Source organism: Ostrea edulis, chromosome 8, assembly GCF_947568905.1.
Source record: "Ostrea edulis chromosome 8, xbOstEdul1.1, whole genome shotgun sequence".
Classification (NCBI taxonomy): Eukaryota; Metazoa; Mollusca; class Bivalvia; order Ostreida; family Ostreidae; genus Ostrea; species Ostrea edulis.
The window spans coordinates 35,304,728-35,331,582 of NC_079171.1; the positions used below are offsets into that span (position 1 = coordinate 35,304,728).

Sequence of the window (26,855 nt, forward strand, 5' to 3'; positions counted from 1 at the left end):
ATTAATCAATGCATGCATCTCGGTACTTTAAATATGGACAGAATATCAATAAATAATTTTCAGGTGTATTCATTCCACATGAAATCGTATTGTGCACAAAGGCAAAGCTTCCCCTTCCGAAATTAAATGCATCTACAGTAACCATTTCTTACAAGACGCACATAGCGACCATAGGTCATATTCAAAAAGATGTACATAAATGCAACAAAAAATATTAGATGTCTTTACAGTTTACACAGAGTCGATGTTAGCTTACCTCCCCTGTCCTGATGACTGATGTTGAAGTTAGCAATCTGTGTGTCTAGTTAGCGCAGAATAGACAACTCGCTGCATTGTACAGAAAACATTGAGTACACATATACCCACTGTAATTGTCTGTTTTAACCTAAAAGGCATGTTTAAGATATAAATCACTGGTTTATCTGATTTAAAGGAAATCCATGTAATACTTTTTTCGCCGAACGAATGAATACCCTAACACGCTATGACCCATTTATGTGGATTTAAATTGAACTCCGTGGTAAAATGCGTAACAAATAAGACAGATAAAAAATAGTCGATGAAAAAAAGAAAATAAGTAATACATTCGTGTATAGGCCGAATGGTTTACTTGGAAATAAAAAAAAAAAAACAATTCTCCGAAAAATGTAGAGCGGCATTAATATCATTGTTCGCCGTTTGGGACATTCCTTGGTATGCAGCCAGAATATGACGGAGCATAAACAAGCAGTTGACATTTTATAATGTTGTTGATCACCCGGGCTCACGGCGGGTATGGCCGGTCGGAATAATCCGTAGTAAAAATCAATAGTTTAAGAACAATCTAACAATCGGTATGAAACACGTCAGACAGCATCCAACCTATCAATGCATCCTGATAACGACCATAGAATTTGCCACTGGTTTACTTCAATCTTAAGAAGAATTATCGTATTTTCTGGATCCTCCACTGAAATATGTCTTATCAATTCGATGTACATATATGTACGAAGAATATTAGTAAACATGAACATTGTACGTGAATGTACGTAAAATAATAGTAAACATATATACTATACACAAATAAGTAAAATATTGGTAGACATTAACATGGATATTATACATGTATGTACGTAGAATATTACTAAACATGAACATTACACAGGTATGCTCATGTATGTACGTAGAATGTTAGTAAACAAGGATACTAAACATGGATGTCCGTAGAATATTAGTAAAGATGAAGTCAGCTTTTCGCAAATTCTATGGTCGTTATAACGAACTAGTTCGTCAATACAACCTATCATTGGGACATATGCTGTCTGACATGTTTCATACCAATTGTTAGGCCGTTCTTGGCACACTGATTATGACTACGGGTAACTCCGTTTACCGGATGAGAATATAGGGCTCACGGCGGGTGTGACCGGTCGAGAGGGGATGCTTACTCCTCCTAGGCACCGGATTCCACCTATGATATATCCAGGGGTCCGTGTTTGCCCAACTATCTATTTTTGTATTGCTGATAAGAGTTATGAGATTGGTCACGGACGTCTCCATATGAGTGAAAAAATTTCGACAATCAATCGTTATCTTCATATATATATCAAGTGTTAATACATTATGTGATCATTTTGGGTGATTATACAAAACCTGGGGTAATTTTAGTGATGTGGGATAAATGATAATATTAACAGTTGGGCTCTGAAAAATTAGTATTGAATAATGCATAAATACATGTATACATGTATATTTAACCTTACAGTGAAAAATGGCGCTAAAATCGTATGACCTTACTTATTACTGACCATTTTTTTATGAAGCTGGTCCATTCTATGAAAATCGCATGCGTTGCTGCGGGGTAGATATCATAACAAATGTCGACATAGTGTACCTGTTTATTACCTCGGGAAAAATAATTCATAGTATGGTATGTACGTAAAACCGATTGTCAGGTATATGTTTTTGTATGATATTGCGAGATTCATCAAGGACCTATCTATCTATCTACATTGTACGCTATACTAGCACCACATCTTTTATTCACTGTGCGAGTACAGATTATGAGAAATGTTGGATTAATCAATTAAAAGATTTCTATCACTGTAATTCAAATTATCGCTTGCAAGTTACATATTTTTTTTAAATCTTGAACATTGCGACATTTAACCCTGGACTCGAGTTATTAACACCCATAACTGTAACCTGAAATCCAAAACAAATCGTGGTATTGTAGTGTGATTTTCACTCCTAACACTGATCCCACTATGAATTCTATGGGAAAAATAAATCTTATAGGATTATAACTCCCATTTTCAAACTGGTGGGATATAATGTCCCATTATCGTCTTTCATTTTAAGACAAATAGGATAAAATGTGCCATTTGAACACCTGATCTCACCTCTGGTGTATCCAGGGGTCCGTGATTGCCCAGGTCTCTATTTTGCATTGCTTATAGGAGTTATGAGATTGATCAATGTTCGTTATATTCACCTTTCATGAATGAGAATAAAATATCCCGAATAAAACACAGGGTGGTGATTTATATCCCATGGCTATTACTAAAAATCAGAAACCTGTATCTTACATACAGCTGTTCATTAAAAACTTACTTAACAGTTAAGGGGATGTAGTAATCTCATATCAACTATGTGTGTATGGATAATCGTCAAATATATGCGAATAATCGGCGATATTAGAGCTCTATGATACTGTACTCTTTCCCATGCAATTTCTAGTTGTAACTCTTTCACAAACATATCATTATTACATCGGACAGGTTTACATCACTGCAGCTACAATAATGCAAAATACTCTAATCAACATTCTCATATCACGCAGATACCCCCCCCCCCCCTTCACGCCGGTAGCTCAGTGGTGGAGCGTTCACGTCGTAACCGGGAGTTTGAGCCCTGCTCTTGCCATGGCCACGTCACACTTAAGACGTTATTGCCCCTTCGCCAAACGCTCGGCATTTAGAAGTGGGAATCGCGGATAATTTGGAAATGACCTTAAAAAGGGGAGGCCCCGTGTCGCTACAAGCGTTAGCACGATAATAAACTCTCCCTGCTACGGCCCTGAGCGCTATGCATGTGTCGAAAAGTTGTACTTCACCTACAGTTTGTGCGTAGTAGAACCAGATTGATGTTTAACAAAGAAATTTATCAATAACGTTTAATACAGTGTATATATATATAATATATATATAATATATAATATATAATATATATATTAAAGCTTAATATGTTTTAGGTCTATTGTCCGCAAAGTGGGCATCTGATAGGATTTTCCGCAATAGTTCACATCACATGCAATTCATTTTGTTTTCTTTATCTGCCTTACGTCCCTTCGAGTATTGTTCACTCGCATTGTGACACCATCACTTGTACATAAAGTGAAAACAATTAGATGATGCATGATCACAGCTGTGAGGTTAACGTTTCAGCACCCATCACGACGTAGGGCCTCCGCTTTAAAGGTAAAATCTAAATGACTTCAAATTAAGAAATTTTGTTCCGCAACAATTACAATTTCATATAAACACCATATGCAGGCGATAATGGAATATTGCTACATAGATGTGGGAAGTTGACAATTGAAAAGCTAAAGTCATTTCGTCGTCCTCCACAAAAAGAACTCTACGTATATTAGGAATGTTTCTATAAGATATACATATCGAAAGTACAATAAATATTCAGTCTTACTTGGTACAAAACAGATAAAGCGAAATACCTCCCTCCTTCACTTTCTAAACATTTATTTTGAACGTCGTATGATTTATATATAACAACATTTGAAGTGTTGACAAATCGCAAGTTTTCCGGGCTTTGTGTATATATAAGTGCTTGTGATGAGTAGAAATACTCGTAAACTATATAATGATTTCCGTCCCCCTTTTTATATCAACATAATGGATACATAACATAAGTGAAAAACTGATGTCTTATTCTGTACACGTTAAAACTTGAAATGCACATCATTTATCATTTTGTGTTGAAAAAGAGGGGGCATATTGTTTTGCACCTGTCGGTCGGTCGTTCTGTCAGTCGGTCGGTCTGTAGACCATGTGTTGTCCGCTCAATATCTTGAGAACCATTCACTTGATGATAATGATATTTCATATGTGGGTTAGTTATGAGTAGAAGAGGATCCCTATTGTTTTTCAGGTCAAAGGTCAAGGGTCAATCTACTCTGGACATAGGAATATAATGTCCGCTCAATATCTTGAGAACCCTTTGCTTGAAAGACATAAAACTTGGCACACTGGTACATCTTCCGGAGTAGATGACCCCTATTGATTTTAAGGTCATTTGGTCAAAGGTCAAGGGTCAAACTGGGCATAGGAATATACTGACCATTCAATGTCTAGAGAACCCTTTGCTTGACAGACATCAAACTTGGTACGCCAGGACATCTTCAAAAGAAAATGACCCCATTGATTTTGAGGTCACATGGTCAAAGGTCAAGGGTCAAACTGGACATAGGAATATACTGTCCGTTAAATATCTAGAGAACCCTTTGTTTGACAGACATCAAACTTGATACACTGGTACATCTTCAAGAGAAGATGACCCTATTGATTTTGAGGTCACATGGTCAAAGGTCAAGGGTCAAACTTGACATGGGAATATACTGTCTGCTCAGTATCTTGAGAACCCTCTTCTTGACAGACATCAAACTTGGTACACTGATACGACTTCAGGAGAAGACGATCACTATTGATTTTGAGGTCAAAGGTCAAGGGTCACACATTAACTGCCCATTCAATATGTTAAGAACCCTTCGCTTGACAGACATCAAACTTCGTACACTGGTACATCTTCAGGAGAAAATTACCCCTATTTATTTTGAGGTCACATGTTTAAAGGCCAAGGGTCAAACTGGACATAGGAATATACTCTCCGTTCAATATCTTGAGAACCCTTTGCTTGGCAGACATCAAACGGGGTACACTGGTACGTCTTCAGGAGAAAAGGACCCCTATTGATTTTGAGGTCACGTGGTCAAAGGTCAAGGGTTAAACTGTACATAGGAATATACTGTCCACTCAATATCTTGAGAACCCCTTGCTTGACAGACATCAAACTTGGTACACTGGTACATATTCAGGAGAAGATGACTACTAATTATTTTAAGGTCACATGGTCAAAAGTCAAGGGTCAAATTGGACATAGGAAGATACTGTCCGTTCAATATCATGAGAACCCTTTGCTTGACAGACATTAAACTTGGTACACTGGTACATCTTCGGGAGTTGATGACCCCTATTGATTTTTAGGTCACATGGTCAATCCACTCTTGACATAGGAAGATATTGTCTGCTCAATATTTTGAATTGATGATACTATTCTCAATTAAATGATGTGTGTGTATATATAACCCTTTTCAATTTTGCACCATGGGGGGCATATGTGTTTTACAAACATCTCTTGTTTAATATGAGAAAGTAATTATACCAACCTTGAGGCCTCTCCCCACTTTACTGATTGGAACTTTCAAGCGCAAAAAAACCTTCTAAAACTGATAGCGTATTGAAGGCAATGATTTCAAGAATAAGGAAAATCGCGCTTGGCAAAGTAAAGCTATTGTACACACCCCCAACCACCCAAACCTCCGTTTTGTCATTGGAAGGCTAAGTAAACTTCTTTTTTTTTCAAAGTTGAATACAGATGAAGATTGGTAAACATATTATACAGGTTTATTTTATCTTTTAATGTGCACAAGAATTTTTACAAATATCTACTGCAACTACCGAGAACATATTTTTTCTACACAACGTCATGGAATAGAACGAATGCAACCCCAACCCCCTTTAAAAAAACCACCCCACGTTTATTCGAAGCTAAGTATTTCGATTGACCGGACAGACATACTAGACCCTGTCGCACAAAAGTTAATTAAGTTTAACTGTAAGTTAGCATGTAGTTATCGCTATATCGATATAAGAGTAATGACAAGTTAACTATCAGTTAAAGTTAACTAACCTTCGTGTACCTGCGTTCTGTTCTATTAAGAAGTTCTATACCGATCGATCGGGCAAGCATGAACCATATTTAGCCTGCAGATGACCTTTGTATTGCGAATTGAGTTGAAAATTCAAGATTAGCTGCAGTATTATCAGGCGGCGCTAGTAATAAATGGTTACTTCATATAATTAACGATTTTTTTTCACTTAGTTCGTCCATCTTCGGATTTGATGAAAACTCCTCTAAAGTTTGCCAGCCTTCGCGTTTTCATTTCCGCGCGTTTTTAAACAACGGATTTCTTCGGAATTATTTTTTTTTTCGGGAAGAGGTCTCTTTAATAAGTGACACACACAAATATTTTCTTTTCAGTTCCGACACTACCCAAATCCGTCCCGATCCATATATTTGGTGCTTGCACCATGTTTTTTCCCCTTCCGCTTCTGAAATGTTACGAAAGCCTTCCGTTTTCAAACGCAGAAAGCGGAGAGATAACACTACATTACTTCTAGAATTTTGGTGTGACCTCTCGGGACTTTAATGGTGACAGAGCCCCGGTACTCATTTTCTCCAAAGAATTATAATAAATGGTAAAATATTAACTGATGATGTATGAAGTGTTTCTGCAAATCATTACTAGTATTCGGTGATGATATACCAGTATTTCTTCGAAAATAAACGTGCCGTTTATAAGCGTTTGAGACATAAAATGGAGATGGCATTATCTTGCAAAGTTTCATTTTAATTCAACATTTGAAATTACTGGATCTCAATTGTTATTTTTGCCAGGAGGGGGTGACATCTACAGTTTAGTTGCTTACCTCCTATTCTTGCCAAGTTAGCAGATAACACTTTTCGCCAAATCTTGAAATTACCAAGGCACAGATTTACAAAACAAACCTTAAATGGTAGCAGTGATGGTAAATGGTGTATATCACGTATATTTCACTTAAAATTCTAGAATTTTACCGCTGTCCTTCATCTAAATAAATGAATTATTCAGATCCTTGAAATACACCTAAGCTAGATAGCAAACAGCTGATTTTATTTATATACTTACATATGATTCAACAATTCATTCTGTGCATTGTTATCTCTTGTTCGGTAATCTTAGCGAGAACTGGTACTATCAGTGCGTGAAAGCATCAGCGATTTAATGTCCCTCTGACATTGCTCTATTGGTCTCCATCCGTCGTTGAAGATGTTATTGATGACTACCTTTCCGATTCTTTTCAAATTTGGAATGCAGCATCTTCGGGGCAAGGGATATAAATTGTTAATTTCAGGACTCCTGCACTAGGGTCTTAGGGGCGGCGTAAAAATTGACCGATTTTCAAAACCCTTCTTGTCTACAATTGCACAGCTGTAAGAACGACTAAATGCATGCGTATTTAAAGTAGGGAAGCCTCTAATCAAAATGTAAATACCATGATCCCCGAGGTAGTGATTCTGACTCGAGGGTATAACCCACCATGACATATAGTGTTATGTTTAAGCCATTTAGATAACATTTTCTTTATGACTATTGATTCTAAATTAAAAAAAAGATATAGGTATTTAGAAGGGGTAGTTAGTGAAAGGTGAAGATAATGAACAGTGATCAATCCCACAAGTCCGTTATCAAAATTGTAATGTTCAAGACACCAGGGGTAGGGGTTTCTGGTACCAGGGAAAAATTAAATCACGATAGTAATTAATCTTCTTAATCATTTGAAAGACTTCTTTAATTTTACTGTTCTGTGTGAAAACTAAATTTATATTATGGAAATGGATGTAACAACATTTTGAATTTCGCATCCCAAGGGTTGACTAAGGCGGCCCCAAAATAGATATATAGTGTTAATTTAACACATTCTATGTTTCATATTTCATCAATATGGGCATTTGCAGAGGATTTGTGTCTTAAACACATACTATGTTTACCGTATAACGTGGTTTTCCTCCACAATTATGGCTTATTTTAGCGGTTTGGTATCATGCCGCCATACGTTGATAGCTAAATGAACAAGTGAAGATAACGGACAGTGATCAAGCGCATGATTTCTATAAGAGAAGGGCAGACAAGGCCCCGTAGACACACTAAAGGTTGGACCAGGTGCATAAGAGGAGTAAACATGCCATGTTGACCGATCATGCATATGTATTTAACCAAGTATGCCTGATTATATGAAATTATTTATCTTAAGGTATTCAATGTATAATGACCATATTTCATATCTAATAAATGGATGGTGGAATTTTTGTAATCATGGTATCATTTTGAAGGGTTCATCAAATAAAAACAATCCACCATAGGAATTTTCAAAATTTTGTTTATTGCTTGATTTATTTCACCTAGAATTTAACATTGAAGTATATAGGAAAAGCATGTTTTATTACAATGTTTTAAAAAGAAATTATATTTTCATATACATCTCTTGGTAGAAAGTTACATACACTTTCTCTTAATGAAAATATGAAATAAAATTAATCATTGACCACACACATTTTTACAAAGGGCAGACAACTCTTCCAAATAGTCTTAAGTGCAAAACGGTCAGCTTCTAATCATTTACCAGTCATGTTAATTTCATCTGCTTCACTTTCATCATTATTTAACAATAAACATTTATGTTGATCTAAATCCTTCAAAATTGTTCATTATCCTTTCATTATACATGGAATACCTTAACCCCTTCTCTACCGTACCGGCCAATTTGACCGGTGGCGCGTAAAAACAGGGCAACGCAAAAGGAGTGCCTCTAAATCTTTGAAACTACGGTCATAAGATATATGATCTATATATCATATTTTTGGAAATTTTCTCTATTTTTTTACTATGTAAAAATCAATAAAGTAAGTAAAGCCATTAGATTAAAAGAAGCATTTAAAGTGAAGGATGGCTTCGTCTAAATATGACGCAACGCTTTTTCGCAAGGTCATTTTCCCCCTCGATATGATATTTTTTATTTTCCTTATGAATTCAATATTTTTTATATTTTTGAAAAGCATATATTCCCTGCTTTCAGAAGATATAAGAATTATTTTTAATGCCTGACAAAGTTATAAGAAAATAGCAATTTTTTGCACATGTACGTTTTCTTACGATTTTATTTCTCAATGTTTAAACTTATCGGCGTTTTACCTATATTTATATATGGAAATAGGGAAAAGTAAATACAGCCTGTAAAAGTAGAGGGAATGTCCTTTTTGATTGGCCCTTATTCGTGTTATAATTCTCGGTAGTTTTTATATTACGATAAAATGAAATTGGGACATGCTGCGCGGTTTTCTTTAAAATTAGCGACAAAACGTCGTCGCTATAAAAGCGATCGACGCGCGTCGCACGAAAACTATAAAATTTGTATTGTCCTCTTTTAGTAAATTCAGTAGATTTTGATACACTAAAACAATATACAGATAAGTATGAAATAATCAGCCAGGTATTCTCTGCTTTTTTAAAAAAAAACATAAAACCAATATTGGTATATAACAGTTACACAACCTACATGTAACTTCATAAAACACCTATTTAGAATGTTACATCGGCAGAGTAAATTAAAAAAAAAAGATAGACAGATAAAATACTTCAAATTCAGATATAAACGTTATATTTGTTCGGAATAGTAAAAATTTTCCCCTGCCAAACAAATAAAACTAAAAAGAAGTTCGCATATAGCCTCTAGGCCTATACTTTTATTTTCCGTGATCGGGATCGCGGGCCCCGCGGGGTTTTCTGAAAGTGTGCACGGGGAACACACGTGTTTCGGTTTCAACGAAAACAACACAGCTTCACTGTCACAGCGAAGGCTTGTATTTTACATCTTTAAACGACCTGATGTCAGAAGATGCCATGGATCTCCTGTTGCAGGATGACCCAAACGATCATGCATTCAGTATAAACATGTACATGTAAGTTGATGTAGCCACATAGGCCGACTAGAGAAAAAAAAATGCAGTTTTGTTATGTTATGAAAAAATTACGGTTAATCAACGCGATTTGATGCCATAATTTGTCGTTTCATGAAAGAAAATATTAATATTTTATGATATCTAAACCAAGCGAATAACATATAATTGTTTATTAAGAGCTGACATCATTTAATCTGTCCTGGTCCGGCATTAATTATCCGTCTGATTAACACCCCCCTTTTTCCAAAATTCTCTCCTCACCTGACGCTCGAGTGTAAGAAGGGGTGGATAGGGGGATAGGGGTGGTTTTAATCAGACTGGGCATTCATGACCGCTGGTTAGAGGGCTATTTTCCAGGATTTTTCCATGTTTATTAAAAATTATCTTTCTATGAAAAGAAAACACAATCTGCTAGGAAAACACATATTACGTCATTGTAATGCTAAAATTTATTATCATAATTTGAATTATTTTCTTCATATTGTAACAGAAATATAAACGAAATGTGTGTTTGGGCCAAAATGGGGGGGGGGTTACATGTAAGTAACATCAATCAAAGTCTGATTATGACAGGCTAATGAAAAATCATATATAGATTTCTCTTTTATCCAAATGCATATATTTTTTATACACTGAGTAGCTTATGACCATAAATTACATGTATTCCATACATGCTGGTACTGGTATGCTATGAGCTATCATCTTGCCTAGATTTTCTCTAATTTCGACTAAATCCACACCCCCATCAGAGTACCATACAAGGGAATTTAGACACTGTGTACCATGAAGAACCAATTCAATTCTACTTTTGTATCTGGGGTCGCATACTTTCCTTCAGAGTTGCAGTATTTTCGCTGGACTCTGTAGGTTTTAACCTGAATTTCTTCAGTATCCCCCCCCCCCCAATGTATATGCTAGGCATAATGTTGACACCTACATCATGCATATCTTTTTTTTTTTTCATTACGCACTCTGCTACACTCGCAATGTATAATAAAATATTCCATTCATTTCTAACACATGTACGTACGCAATTCCCTACCAAATGTCACTTCAAATACAGGATATCTCTATCTTTAAATAAATTTGAGCTGTACTTAAGTGCGAAACTGTCCCTTGCTACCATGAAACTTATATTTTGCTTTAAAACATGAACCAACAATTCTTAATTGTAATTTCTTTTCATCTTTAAAAAGGGTATTGACATCCCAATATTTAGTGGGAAGTTCCCAGGTATCGTCCGCTAGTGACAGTCTGCTGGCAAATCCAGACATGCGATGGAAGGATGCTGATGTGAAGGACACAGAGACACCTGATCCAAGAACTGTGGCATTTCATTCAGAGTGTCAACCTGACATTCAGTTGGTATGACTTTGATTTTGAATATAGGGTTAAATCTGTATACATTTGGTTAACAATAAATAATAATAAATAAATCCAGATAATACATTTACAAATGGAATCATGGCGTCATGATACACTGAAATGCGTTTTTTACTGCATTACTAGGTATCACATACATGCAAAAAGAGACAAAGAAAAAAAACCCACGGAAAATCATTATTCTGTTTCTAATTACAAGGTATGACAAGTTTTCTAAATGCCGACAAATAACGTAAGGTGGCCAATACTGATTTTATTTGCGATTTCCTTTCAGATATGGGACCCGATTATTCAGAGAACTACAGATTTTATAAAGCTGTTTTTGACAGAAAATTTGGTTTTCTCCATCTGTATTGCCACCACCCATTATGTTGAGATGGTCATATCTCGAGGGAAGGATTGTCATTATGCTTCCCAAGGAAATTCGCATCCTTTCACTGAAGAGGAATTGTACAGGTATTACTAGTTTTAAAGTACCGATATTGTGACAGTGATTTCCAGTTTAAAACGAATAATAAAATGCATAATAAAAAGATTATCTTTACCAAAATTAATCTTGCTGTGCGTCTAACACATTTATTAGATGTGTACTACAATTATCTCTGATAAAATTTCATAAGTAATTAAATGCATACTAGAAATTTTCAGAGGGCCTTGACTATTGAAAACCTTTACAGAGCCAATTGAGCATTCAAAAGCTTTGACAATACATTCGTATTTAGGGCTAAGTATTAAGAAATTCTTTTTCCCCCCAGATTTTTGTGCATTATCTTATACATGTCTGCTGTGAAGTTCCAGTCGATAGACAGATATGGTCAATGCATGCCACTATCGGAACAACCTAGTACAGTGTATCAAGAATGATGTCTATAAATAAGTTTTAAAAGGTTGAATATAAGAACATTTTTGTTAAATATGATGCAAGTACATTTAAATCTAGTGATTGAAAGTAAGTACTTGAACATTCGTATACGTTGAACTTGCAGAGGAAAAACGGGTAGTACTTTTTGATAAGGTGCTGTTGCTTAGCAACCAAATATATTTGAATGCAAAAAATTAAATTATTTTAGATTAACAATAAAGATCTTTGTTTTAATATTGCAATATTTATTCTATTTAGTGGAACATAATGGCAAAACGTCATATTATTAAAAAATGATGGATATGTACAATGTATATAAAGTACAAAGTTTCCATTTTATGACCTTTGACCTTAATTCTTTTCATCATATTTTTTGTAAAAACCCTTTTAAAATGATTAAAATTTATTTAAAGATTACATTTTTAAAATATTGTGACATTTACTAATCATCATTCAATGCAATTATGTTTAAATTGTGTCGAATGTATGTAGAAAGGCAAATTATGGTCAAAATTATACTCTGAGTGTTGTTACTTAGCAACCAAAAATATTTGTTTGTCAATAAAATTGATTTATTTGATTGTGATGCTTTTGTAGTATTTTTAAAGGCACATCAGCTCATACATTTAGAATTTCCTATTTTTGACTCTAATCCAGTGAGAGGGGTCGTAATATATATATTTCAGAGAAAAAAATTGCAAAAAATGTGCACTTATATGACCTTTGACCCCGTAGATCTCTTTGAGGTCATGGGATACCTTGACAAACTTTATAAGAAATTATTCCCTGTCCAATTCCTAACACAATTATATGTCATATGCCTATCCCAAATCGTGATACATGCAGATTTTATTCATGTAAAAATATTGTCATTTAGTCTTTAAGAACCTCTAAAATGTGCCGGTAGAGAAAGGGTTAAGAGATATCTTAAAAAGTGGTTCTTAAAGAGTTGGCAATGCATGTACGAAAATATAATAGCGCTAGATCCACATAAAAGAGCGGGAAAAGAATATAAGCTGTTCATGTGACTTACCATTCGTGTTGAGGGCTCTCCTGGGTGGTGTGAGAGGAGACAGGGTAATAAAGTATTAGTCATAGAAATATGGTCATGTTACAGGACATCAGTGAGGTCTACACGAGTGAGGTTAAAATATCTTTCTAAAGTGGAGCATATTCCGCGATATAATATGAATCATATGTTGCCACTTGTAATCAGGTTTGAAACGATAATTCCTACTCACGAGATAAGAGTCTCACTTATAGGATGTGTTATTCGTGAGTGGTACCAAGGGAATCTGAATATGCATAGTATCTGTATTCTAACTGGCATTGAAATTATGTTGAAGATGTTGAGGTAATAAAAGCAAAACCAAATTAGAAAAATAAAATCAGTTGCTATTATCTAACTTGTGTGATGAATTTAGGTACTCGAATGCATTGAGTTAGACCACTATAAAGGTAGTAGTTCTGAAATATAACAAATAAACTGGTGTATAGTCATAATTATCAGGGTTTGACATTGACTTTTTTGAGCACTAGACCAGTCGGGCTACTTCAAATGATTTTTGCTAGCCCTGACCTTAAATCCACTAGCCCCGACCAACTTTCCAGAAACTGATAGTTTCTCAATATTTAAATGTAATTAATTCAAATGACAAACATCAAGTTTGCATGAACTAAAACGTACTTAATTGTCTCAACAACAAAAAAGAGCTTTATTCTCGTCATTCAATTTAATGCTTTCATTTTCAAACACATTTTATGTTTCTTTAAATTCTACCCAGTCCATTTAAAATAAAATGACCTCAACCGTTTTTTTTAATCTCTATTTCATCAGCCTTGCTTTGTTTCTTCCCAACCTTTTACTTTTTTCTCTTGGGACATCTTTTCTTGAGAACGAGAAGTCGTATTTGAATATAGAGCTACATTCCCGCACATATGTCAACATAGAAAAATGGCTGTTTACGACGTAATTTATTAATTTGATAAACACTTTCCTATATTTGATTCTAATAAACTGGGTTTTTTATATAGAAAATGAAAATAAATCCATCTAAAATATCGAGTAGATGTCGTAAAACATCACTTCCGAAAGCGACTTATCTATTAGAACTAGAAATAGAGATTGTGTCATCATGCAGTTCAAAACTGCTCGCAAACCCTACCGTTATTCTTTTTTAGTTAAGAATAAAATATCTTATGGTTTAAAGTAAAGTTTCTTGTTTATTTTTTCAACACGACCAGTCGGACTAGTAAATCGATATTTTACCCGACCGGACTTATCATTTAGTAGACTCAGTCGGTCGGACGTGCCTTAGTGTCAAGCCTTGAATTTTAGATTGGAATTCACTTCCGGGGGCACTTATAAACTCCACAAACCCCTGCTGAGAGGAGTTCAAGTCCGCACTGCAGGAAAGTTACCAGCGCGACTTGGACTTTTGCGAGAACGACTGTCTTTCACATTTAACGGCTGACTTGGACATATAAACCTGATTATTGTATGGAAGCACGATATCGTTAAATATATGTAATGTCGAATTGTTAGACAGTATATAGGGAACTTCTGCCTCGCTCTTGAACTAGCTTTTTCTAGTGATTTCTTAGATTGATCACGCAAGTTAAGAAAAGACGAGCGTGTTCAAACTGCTGCACGTTACAAAATGGTGACAGTGTATTGACTCTGGTGTTTGGCTTTCTAGAGGCTTGCGTCAGGTAGAGTATGTTTGGAACTCTGGGACTTTGTGTCCAATGCGCACCTGGTTTCGTCCTGGGACGACGGCGGTTGTCGTTGTGAATGGCAGATGCTTTTGCTGAAGAGGCGCCAAAAATCAGAGAAGACCCATGCTAAGCTTCGGGACGAAGCTTCCCTGAGGGAGGGGGTGTAGCAAACAGTATGTAGGGAATTTCTACGGCCTCGCCAGTGAACTAGCTTTTCTCGTGATATGGTAAGCAAAGGCATGCGTGTTCAGATCGCTGCATGTTACAATATTATTACGGTAGGCCTGTTACGTTTCAAACCACTTGAAAGTTCTGCTTTCATTTATCTGACAATTATCAAAACATAAAAACACAAGGCTATTGATTCATTTTATTTTTGCATGCATACCTGGGTGTAAATTTTTGAATTCGCAGAGATTACTGAGATACCTTGATTCATTGTTTAAATTTTACAAAACGACATTGCATCATGCTAAATCGAATGTAAGTTTATTATGCAGGAGTTTTGTGTTTTCTTTTATCATAAAAATGTATGAAGTTGTTATTATAGGATTAAACATTCTTTTTGAAGAATTTATCGATGTGTAAACTCCGGCCATTTTACTCACAAACTGAATAAAAGTGCGAAGCACTTTTATGTTAAGTTTGTGAGTAAAATGGCCGGAGTTTACACATCGATAAATTCTTCAAAAAGAATGTTTGATTCTTATAATTCCAATTCATTCACTTCATTAACAATTGCAAAAATTTGAATAGTTTCCCCGCACTATGTTGTTTGTTTTCAGGCGTGTATGAATACATCGCGTTTTCGGATTTATTGATGTGTAAACTCTTGTTCAGCTTTATTTTTGTCCAATCAAAACACTTGTAATAAATAACATTGGAATTATACAGCTTTATTCAATCAAACACACACAGGTACAACACAGAACATGATGAACGTACCTACAATTCGGAATTACATGTACATCTGCACTAATGCACATGTGCAGCTCTCTGGGAAAATATTTGGACATACCAGAGAGCTATAAATCCACCCATGATTAAAACCTTCGATTTACAGTGCAGGTCGTTGTATTCTTTCATCATAATATCAAATAATTCCTACCATATTTTCCCAGTATATTTCTGTCCAAACATTTATCATGTTTATTAAAACCGCATGTGAACCGAAAACTCATACATGTATCTTCAATTGATTTCGTTTGTAGATATAGCCATATTAGGTAGTAGTCAATTCGAACCCCGTTGATTCTTATAATTATCTTATTCATTCTATCCAATATGAAGTACGTAACTATTGAAAAGTAATCCTAGTACGTTATGAAACCCATAAACCTGGTCTCAGTCTCCGATTAATCTTTTCATTACTAACACATAAAAACAGAGCTTGGTGGGGATGGAACTGGAATTGTTTCATCTAAAATATTTAATTAACAAGAGGCCCACGGCATAGCATTGGAGACGATATACAGGGTTTGACATTTACTTTTTTTAGCACTAGACCAGTCGGGCTACTTAAAATGATTTTTGCTAGACCTGAACTTACATCCACCAGCCCCAACCAACTTTCCAGAAACTGATAGTTTTTCCATACTTAAATGTACTTAATTCAAATGACAAACATTTAAAGTTTGCATGAACTAAAACGTATTTAATTGTCTCATAAAAGAGCTTTAGTCTCGTCATTCAATTTAATGCTTTCATTTTCAAACACATTTTCTGTTTCTTTAAATTCTACCCGGCATGGAAATTCTCTAGTCCATATAAAATAAAATGATCTCAACCGTTTTTTTTAATCTCTATTTCATAAGCCCTGCTTTGTTTCTTCCCAACCTTTAACTTTTTTTTCTCTTGGGACATCTTTCCTTGAGAACGAGAAGTTTTATTTGAATATAGACATTCCCGCACATGTCAACACCGAAAAATGGTTGTTTACGATGCAATTTATTAATTTGATAAATACTTTCTTATATTTGATTCAAATAAACTGGTTTTTTTAAAGAAAATGAAAATAAATTCATCTAAAACATAACTTTGCAAACATTAACATCGAGTAGATGTCGTAAAACATCACTTCCAACCGCGACTTATTTATTATAGAACTAAAAATAGAGATTGTGTCATCATGCAGTTCAAAATTGCTCGCAAAGTCTACAGTTATTCTTTTTTAGTTAAGAATAAAATATCTTATGGTTTAAAGTTTCTTGTTTATTTTTTCAACACGACCAGTCGGACTAGTAAATCGACATTTTACCCGACCGGACCTATCATTTAGTAGACTCAGTCGGTCGGACGTGCCTTAGTGTCAAACCCTGATTATCTTGGTGTCCTCTAGTCAAATAATGTGTCCTGTATTGTATAACTTCCTTTGGAATTGTCAGATGTCTGCTACATTTATATAACTTGTTTTTATGAACAGATGACTTTCAAAATTTTTGTCAGCCCTGTACAATCAGCAAGCCTACAGCATAAATTAAATGAAATTCATGCAGTTTTTATGTAATGATGTGCATAGATAAACACATATGCGTAAACAATGTCATATGTACACAAACTCAATCTAATTAAAATCACTGTACCAAGAAGACTACTAGCAATAACATTTGCTATTTTAGCAATCTAATTGAAATTAGATGTTGGATCCGCTTTCATACTCGCTACACAAACATCTAAAAACATCCCATAGAGGGTCACGTCAGAGGTCAAATTCGGTATCACTCTAGACTTATCGGCTTCAACAAACATTCAATGATTTTGCCAGCGGTGATTTCATTGGTCAATCGAATTTGACCTCTGACGTGACCCTCTACGGGATGTTGTTAGATGTTTGTGTAGCGATTATGCGAGCGGATCCAACATCTAATTTTAATTAGATTGCTATTTTAGAATCCCGAACTCATCTTGTACTTGTAAATACATGCAGTGGTGGATCCAGGATTTGTTAAAGGGGTGGGATGGGGTGTAGAGCTCCAGGGTTTTGAGGCTTTTTAGGTAACTCGTATGGGTTATTCTAGCTATACATGTACAACATAATAGAATTAGTAATTGATGATAAGTAATGAATTTGCTTATCTTCATATACTTGTTTGTATATATTAACACATATTTCAGCTTGTCTGTAAATATGTGTCTTTATCTAAGCATTATTTACGATAGTATTCGCATCAACGTAGGATTTACTATATGTATATATATAATAATAGTAAGCCCATCTCTGTTATATTGCAATCCGGAAACTTTGTTCCGGAATTATAACTCATCACGGGTGCACTCGGCAATTACGCATCCCAGCTTCCTTCTTTTCCATTCAGCAGCCAACCAAGAAGGTCGGTCAAATTTTGGGGAAGAAAAACATTTTAAATATCTTTTACTAAATAAGGAATACGTTGTTTCCAATTTCAAAATCATTAAGATTAATCATGTCAGATGATAATTTTACAATGTAATAACTACGATGGCTTTTACAATTTGAGGATTTGAGCAGATTTTAATGTTAGCACACGTGGAAGGTTTATACTGGCGGCTTGTAACTGCGTCAATTATACTTGAATTCTCATATGTGTAATTAGAGATTACATAGATTCTTTTTATTTCAAATTGATGTAAGCATGCCACCGGTACGACAAAAACGAGGTAGCAGAACACCAACAAGGGGGGGGGGTGCCCAATCCCAGGTACAAACGGAGCCGTCGGTCCCGCAGGGTGGAATAACCAGCGACGAAATACCGTCTAGTAATGCCGTCCAGCCCTTTCAGACAGGTACAAATACACTTCTGTCACAGGATTGGGGTTTTACCCCCATGCCAGTAAATTCAGTGCAATTTTCATTGGGGCATAACGTTAATGAAATGATCAGGCAGAAAATTGTAGAGGGAAAATATGTAGACCTGGCTCTCTTGTTAAAAAATTCAAATATTGAAGACTCGGTTAGCGAGAGAATTTTTCTGATTGGAAATGATGGTCAGATGCAGAGTAAGCTAAAGAATACTCTTAAAATTACATCTATTGAAAAATGGACGGACGCTTTTCTCATTTATTTGAGTGTGTTCACGTCTGTCCATACAAGTAAATACCAGGACATGCTCAAGTACATGCATGATGTACGTACGGGAGCTGGCAGGTCCTCTGGGTGGAAAATATATGATGAGCAGTTTCGGTTCAAATTAGCAATGGATCCCACCAAATCGTGGTCAGCCATAAACACAGAATTGTGGGTTATGTATATGGTTGGGGGGGCATAACATTGCACCTGCAGGAGTTCAGGGGGTAAATAAATGTTACATGTTTAACTTTCAGGGGTTTTGTGGTAGGAAACATTGCACGTATGCTCACCTTTGTATTAAATGTAGCCAAGAGCATGCAATGACAAATTGCCCCCTTGCTGTCAATGTTAACAAACAAGCTCCTTCTTTCAGTCCCAAACAACCTTTACGACAGGGGCCCCAACAAGGGAGTGGACCAGCACACCACATCCCGCAAAAGTCCCCTCGATTTGCCGCACCCAGGCCTCTGGGAGCTCGGTTCAACTCCTATTAGGGTCTCTAATTTAGCACAGTATCTGCACCAATATCCAATCAGGCATGTGGCAAAGGAAATATTACATGGGTTTACTTATGGCTTTAAGTTGAATTATACAGGTCCTCGAATTTTCACGTTTTCCGATAATTTGAGGTCAGCTAGTCAATTTAAAAATCAGTTACAGGAAAAAATCCTTAAAGAAGTTAAAGAGCGAAGAATAATGGGCCCCTTTTTACAATCTCCTATGCCTAATATGCATATTTCACCTATAGGGCTTGTTCCAAAGTCAAGTGGTGGTTGGAGGATGATTACACATCTGTCGTACCCTCCATCCCTTGGCATCAATTCATTTATTGACCCGGAATTGTGTACTGTGAGATACACAACTTTTGATACAGTTGTTGACATGATCACTCGGATAGGTCCTGGTGCAGAGTTGGGTAAGGTGGATATTAAAAGTGCATTTAGGTTACTTCCAGTATACCCGGGTGATTTTGAGCTGTTAGGATTTAGATTTAGGGATCATTACTATATTGACAAGTGCTTGCCCATGGGATGCTCAATTTCTTGTGCAAATTTTGAAAAGTTTTCAACATTTCTTCAGTGGGCAGTTATAAACAAATCGGGTTTAAGGACAGTCGAGCACTATTTGGATGATTTTAACTTTGTGGGTAGGAGTGGATCGGGGGACTGTTTGCAGTTAATGACAATTTTCCAACAGTTGTGCAGTGAATTAGGAATTCCATTAGCAGGGGGAAAGACACAGGGTCCAGTTACTTGCTTAGTGTTTCTGGGACTTGAAATAGATACAGTGCTTAGGAATGTTAAGATCCCCAGGAAAAAAATACAGGAGCTGAAAGGGCTGCTTAGTATTCTGATCAATAAAACTAAGGTTAAGTTAAAGGAACTGGAATCATTGGTGGAAAAATTGAATTTCTTTTCCAAGGCTATCAGAGGTAGTAGGGCATTTAACAGGAGATTTTATGATTCAATGATGGGGTTATCTCGCCCAAATAGTCATATTAGACTCACTAGAGCATTGAAAGAAGACATGTTATTATGGCTCCATTTTTTAGACAATTTTAATGGTGTAGCTTATTTTCCTCATTCAGAATGGGTTAATTCTAGAGCGATCCAGCTATACACGGACAGTGCTGGGACTGTCGGATTTGGTTGTGGGTGTTATTTTAAAGGAAACTGGACTTACTATGAGTGGCCTTTAGAATGGAAAAAATTGGATGTCTTGAGGGACATAACATTTCTTGAGTTGGCCCCCATACTGTTGGCAGTGATGATTTGGGGGGAGGATCTAAGTTGTCATAAGGTTCAATTTCACACAGATAACAGTGCATTGGTTAGCATTTTGAACACTCAGTCGTCAAGGTCTCCACGGATTATGTATGTGATTAGGAAGCTAGTATTGTTGTTTATGCAATTTAACATAACATTTAAGGCCAAACACATTGCTGGTATTGATAATGGTATAGCTGATGCCATTTCTCGTAAACAGTGGGGAAGATTACGCCAACTTGCTCCAACAGCAAACCAGATCCCAGATCCAATACCAGCAGCATTTCACGATCTGTTGTCCAGCGTGAAGTTTCTCGACTACTGACGGCAGCAAATTCCTCCAATACATCAGCAACATACAAAACGGGGCTTTTAGCTTTCGATAGGTTTAGGAGCGTGACTAACGCAGAAATGATATGGCCACCGCCAGTAGAGCAAATAGTCAATTTCATTGCATACTTATCACTTAAGGGCTACGCAGAATCTACTGCTAGAGCTTATGTAGTGGCAATTGGGTATGAGTGCAAAATTCAGGGATTAGAAGACTCTACAATAGGTTTGTTATTGCTAAGGTGTTGGATGGCTTCAGGTGTCTGAAGTCCAGGGCGGATACTAGGTTGCCGATAACGGAAAAAATTCTGACAAACTTGATGGGAGCGTTAAACACTGTGTGTTCGAGTCTTTATGAAGCCAAATTATATAAAGCAGCATATACATTAGCCTTTTTTGCCTTCTTGCGAGTTGGAGAATTTGCCTTATCCAAGGGCAACAATCTTCAATCAATTTTGGGGGTTGATGATGTTAGCATACAGAATCACCAATTAGTAGTGTGTCTTAGGTGTTCTAAAACTGATCAACTGGGAAAGGGGGTCACAATTATGTTAAATAGGCAGGGCTCAAATATTTGCCCTGTTCAAGCTATGGCCAATTTTTTGCTAGTAAGACCTCATTTTACAGGACCTTTGTTTTGCCATTTTGGAGGGAAGCCACTTACCCGTTATCAATTTTCGGCAGTTTTAGATAGAATTATTATGGCTATTGGCTTGGATAAGAAATATTACAAGTCTCATTCTTTTAGGACAGGGGCTGCAACAGTTGCAGCAGACAAGGGGTTTTCAGATGAAGAGATTAAAATGGCTGGCAGATGGAAGTCCACTGCTTTTCAAGCTTATATTAGATCACCACTTACTCCAACATCTCCTATATCTTAAGTTTTCCCAATTTCTGGTATGCATTACAGGCTGTGTAAAAACAGACAGAATAACAGTTTGGATAGTCGGTTCATCAATCATAAAAAAGGCATCAATAGCGGCATGAAATAGACCGGGGGGATGGAGCTTAGGCCTGAACCAAAGAGGAGTAGATATTTGGTGGCAGGGGTATGGCGGTCTAAAATTCATACACCTGGTCAAAAAAGTCAGATACTTGGCCACTTTAGAGGACCCCCCTAAATATTTGCTTATCCATTGTGGGGCCAATGATTTAGGCCAAACTAAACTCCAGAGCTTATTGCATAGAATCAAAGCTGACAGGTATATTCTCTCACACCACACTTTTATGGTCCTTCCTTCTCCCACGTATTTCTTGGAGACACTCTCAAAATGTAAGGGCTATAGAACAGGCTAGGAATAGGTTGAATAGGTGGGCAGCCAATCAGGTGTTTGCTTGTGTGGGGGGGGGGGGGTTCTCATAGGGAAACCAGCACAACTCTATCACTCAGACGGGACTCATTTATCGGACTTGGGAAATTATGTTTTTCTTAGCAATATCCAAGGGGCCCTAGAATATTTCGCAATGGGAGAGAAAGCAAACAGTTTCCTTGTAAATAAAGTAAGGTAGGCATTCAGACTGGGGGGGGGGTATTTTAGGCAATGGCACAGTGGTCGGTTCTATTGAAGGTTCCTACCCCCACCATGTGGCGGTGGGCTCCCTGATTAATTTTCTGCAATTGCACAAATGTAATAGGTTGCCCATATGGCCAAATCGTCACCTTCAAGTTGGTTGTGAAAATATACGTTGACTGTTGATGATGGTTGAATGTTAATTTGACAGTTTAATTTCATTTTATGTAAATAATTAAGAGTTGAATACGTGTGTGTTGTATGTGTCGGTAGCATGATTGAGATAAACCCAGCATGTTACTTGCCCTTTCGGACGACGCATAATATGTTGTTGTTGGGGGTGAGCCCTGTTGTTCGGCGACCCCACAGATGTTGTTTCTGACCACTGTGGCTAATATATTCCATACAATAAACCCATACATTTACATCGTGTTTTTATTCTGAAAAAGACAATGGTGGTGAGACTGATACGTCTTTGATAACATGTCAAATATTATACCACTCTGTATTGGGAGTTGATTTTATAAACTCCTCTATGCAGTCATTCGGCTCAAGGTGGTGTGGACCTTAGAACGTCTTTACAAAACAGATGGAATAGCGCTAGCAGCAAATAGTTGGTAAAAAGTTTACGTATTACACGTTTAAATGCGAAATTTCTGTAAAATTGACTTTTGTCTCATCGATCAATAGAAGATGTTTATAGAAAAACAAAACAACCAAAATATAACTGGAAATACAATCTAATGTCAATAACGATTATTTTCAAAAATTCTAACACGTACTGTGACGCAGACAGGATTACCTGTTCAACTGACAGGATATCAAACACATTGTGCACTCAAATGACGAACCTTTAACCATGAACGATTTTTCAATCAACACTCAAAACTATGTTATCATGTTAAATAAGCAAACTATATTTTAGTCAACTCATAAAACTACGTTACCTTGCTCAATATATTTTGGTCTCTTCTACAAATTAGATATTTGAACTATTTTCATACGCAACATATATTCTTACGCGCCACTCTATTGTTCCCTCCCCAGACCTTCACAGAGTTATTTACTGTATACAAACAGGCATATTATAGATCAAATTGAAGCACCACTACAGCCAAGATTCTACAGAAAGGTTAGTGCGTATTCTTAGATTTTATAGGACTTATCATCAAGTGTGCAATTTATGCACATCTGCAATATTTAACCAGCATTTCATGAGAACATTGAGTACGCTTAATCGGTGTTTGCATTGTCACGCTTGTGTGTTTGTGTGATTTCGTAATTATAATTTTGTATTGCGTTTGTTATTCCTAGATATTGTAGAATTCAAAACCACAGAGAGTAATTCATTTCGTAAACATATATTTTGGTAGATTGAAAAATTAGGAAACATTTCACTGTTAATTGTTGATGCTTAATTATGAAGTTGAGTCGGTGCGCAAATCAGAAAGAGTTGTAGGGGGGGGATTTAGGAATCCAGCTAAATGCCAAGAATTATAACCAGTATTTACATTGTGTTGTGTGGGATTTCTTGAATCATTTTGCATCGTGTTTAATACTGTAGAATTCAAAACCACAGGGGAAATACTTTTCGTATACATAAATTTATAGTAAATATTTCAATGCTTTAATGTTTATTGTGAATGTTATGTTCGGATTTTTATATCTATTGTTCTTCAACCTGAATATATGACGAAAATAAGCAATTTTGAGAGCATATTACAGTATGAATGAAATATAGTGCAATCCACGTATCAATGTGTACATATATGTATATAGACATAATTGCACTTGTATTGTCATAGTAGAAAATGGGGTATTTACACACAAGTTTATGACTCGAGTATTTAACAAAATTGTTTTTGTTGTTGTTTTCTTTGCTGTATAGCGAAGTTCTTGATTTTATTCAAATTTGTAAATCAAGATAACTGATATGACATACAAGAGTGATGACAAATGAGATATTTTAACTGTCCTAAAAAGGATTAGACATAAGAAATAAAATTGTACATATATACTACGACAAACATGTACTGGACATGCAAGAGAGGTTTCTCAAGAAAATAATTTTCGGGAAATGATTCAACAGGTGTTGGTCAAACACAAAAATGAAGACTAAACAAGAGTGGTTAAACTCAAAGAATGATGACCGATTGACCCATAGAAAAGTTGGAGTATTTAGATACAATACAGGACATAAAAAATATATACCTCCCTCACTCAAAAGAAAAAAGGAAAAACATTAATTCAACTTTTAGATATATCGATGACGTTTTGTCTATTAACAATGATATCTTTCAGTCATATGTCGATTTGATATATCCCTGTGAGCTCGAAATAAAGGACACCACAGAGTCGTCCACTTCTGCTTCATACTTAGATATTTTATTGAAAGTAGACATTAACGGCAAACTAACAACTCAACTGTATGACAAACGGGATGATTTCAGCTTCTCCATCGTCAATTTCCCACATTTATGTAGCAATATTCCATTATCACCTGCATATGGTGTTTATATATCTCAACTGATTCGATATGCAAGAGCTTGATCTGGGTATAGTCAGTTTTTAAATAGGTAAGCTACTGACAAACAAGTTGATGGTACAGGGATTTCAACAGTCTCGATTGAAGTCAGTATTTCGCAAATTCTATGGTCGTTATAACGATCTAGTTCGTCAATACAACCTCGCATTGGGTCAAATGCTGTCTGACGTGTTTCATACCGATTGTTAAGCCGTTCTTGGTACACTGATTTTGACTGCGGATAACTCCGTTTACCTGATCAGGATATGGGGCTCACGGCGGGTGTGACCGGTCAACAGGGGATGCTTACTCCTCCTAGGCAGCTGATCCCACCTCTGGTGTGTCCAGGGGTCTGTGTTTGCCCAACTATCTATTTTGTATTGCTTGTAGGAGTTATGAGATTGATCACTGTTCAAACATTTCGGTTGAGCATCACTGAAGAGACATTATTTGTCGAAATACGCATCTGGTGCATCAAAATTCGTACCGTATAAGTTTTACATGATAAAGATACATGTATATTGATCTTGATATTTAGTCGAGGCAAAGTATATTGACTGATCGAACAAACGTATTTTTGTTTCGATCGATCCGACAAGCGTGAACAGTGTATAACCGGCTGTTAACTTTGGTGTTGCGAATTAAGTTAAAATCTGATATAAGACTATCGATTTTACTTAGTTAGCAATAGATAGTTACCTCATGTAATTATCTATTTTTTACCAGATTTGATCGAAATTTCTCTAAATCTTACCAGCATTCGCGTTGTAATTTTTGCGCGCTTTTGAATAAAGAAATTCTTTGGAAGCCATTTTAAAAAACATTTAGCTCTTACACTTGCCAGAATCTTTCCGGTCCATACATTTGGTGTTTCCTCCAATGTGTCTTACTAGACATATGTTTCAAGGGTTGCTATGATTATTAGATTTGTTCTTTAGATGTTTTATTTGAAGGAGTACTGATATCAGAAACATTTGTTGGTATACATAATTTCAAGGAGATGCTTTAATTATAAGACTGATATCAGGAATATTTGTTAATATACAGTTTGCTTATTTCAAGGGGATGCTTTAATTATGAAACATTTTATTTAAACCTGTAGAATTCCATGGTATCTAACGATGCTCTTACCTTATCTAGGTGAATAGTTTCAAGGAGTTGTTTTGATTATTATACATATGTTGAAGGATTTCCGTTACATAACAGACATGTTCTTCAGTTGTGTTTTATTTGTTGGAGTACTGATATCAGTTATACTTGTTAAGATGGTTCTTTGATCATTAGACACCTTATTTGTAGCTTTTATTTATACCTGTATTGCATTTGCTTGTTGTCCAACCTCTGTCACTTCCCAGTCACGTGATCACACGTTCCATTGACACAATGTCCAGAGCTGCACACACAGTTCACACCGTATGTGTTATTTGAACACTCTGTAATAATTAAAGTAATTTTCTAACAATTGCATTAAATCAGAATTGATTTTGAAACATTTGTTTGGAATAGAGTATATTTTCCAAAATAATTCCAATCACTAAACAGTTTATACATTACCCTCTGTACATTTCCACCCCTTGTAACCAGTCTGACACACACAGGACTCGTCATAATGATTAACAGGACATCATGAGAGGGACAAAATTACATGAGGAATTGATGATATCAAATGTGATGAGTTTTCTTTATTTCTATTCATCTTAAATTATCTATTTGCGGGAATTATTTAATTAATCCCTTCATTCTTTGTCTTTTCTATCCCATAGCAAATATGGAGCATCAACAACGTAAATCAACGGTGAGCATAAAGAGGAATGCAGCGAAATAGAGAATCCGGGTTATGCTGGTGAGATTTTTTTTCGGATGACACGAAAATGCTCATGTG

At 36.0% G+C, this 26,855-nt stretch overlaps 2 protein-coding genes and 1 long non-coding RNA gene across 4 annotated transcripts in view; 2 read left to right on the forward strand and 1 right to left on the reverse strand.

Moving 5' to 3' along the window:
- Positions 1 to 3,806, reverse strand: part of LOC125662453 (uncharacterized) — a 92,601-nt gene extending 88,795 nt beyond the window's left edge. Inside the window, exons 1-2 of one of the 2 annotated variants that reach the window (XM_048894679.2) lie at positions 3,685 to 3,806; positions 257 to 385 (exon numbers count right to left, since the gene is read on the reverse strand). The gene's annotated coding sequence lies outside the window, so the exon portion shown is untranslated. The remainder of the gene's footprint in view (positions 1 to 256; positions 386 to 3,684) is intronic. The other variant, XM_048894681.2, reaches the window with a different exon arrangement.
- LOC130049026 (uncharacterized) overlaps positions 3,358 to 26,855 on the forward strand; it is a 29,006-nt gene continuing 5,508 nt past the window's right edge. Inside the window, exons 1-2 of the long non-coding RNA XR_008797547.1 lie at positions 3,358 to 3,458; positions 26,737 to 26,816. This is a non-coding gene — a long non-coding RNA (uncharacterized LOC130049026). The remainder of the gene's footprint in view (positions 3,459 to 26,736; positions 26,817 to 26,855) is intronic.
- On the forward strand, positions 9,612 to 12,658 carry LOC125662463 (uncharacterized). Its single transcript, XM_056145942.1, has 4 exons — positions 9,612 to 9,834; positions 11,031 to 11,199; positions 11,492 to 11,673; positions 11,973 to 12,658. The coding sequence occupies exons 1-4, from the start codon at positions 9,761 to 9,763 to the stop codon at positions 12,079 to 12,081; spliced, it is 534 nt and encodes a 177-aa protein (XP_056001917.1). The 5' UTR covers positions 9,612 to 9,760; the 3' UTR covers positions 12,082 to 12,658.

Bases quoted from the DNA above. Each gene is read 5' to 3' on its own strand.
- LOC125662463 (XM_056145942.1), top strand. From the start codon at position 9,761: ATGTCAGAAGATGCCATGGATCTCCTGTTGCAGGATGACCCAAACGAT. The intron at 9,835-11,030 runs GTAAGTTGATGT...ATCTTTAAAAAG, and splicing joins TTCAGTATAAACATGTACAT to GGTATTGACATCCCAATATT. The intron at 11,674-11,972 runs GTATTACTAGTT...TTTTCCCCCCAG, and splicing joins ACTGAAGAGGAATTGTACAG to ATTTTTGTGCATTATCTTAT.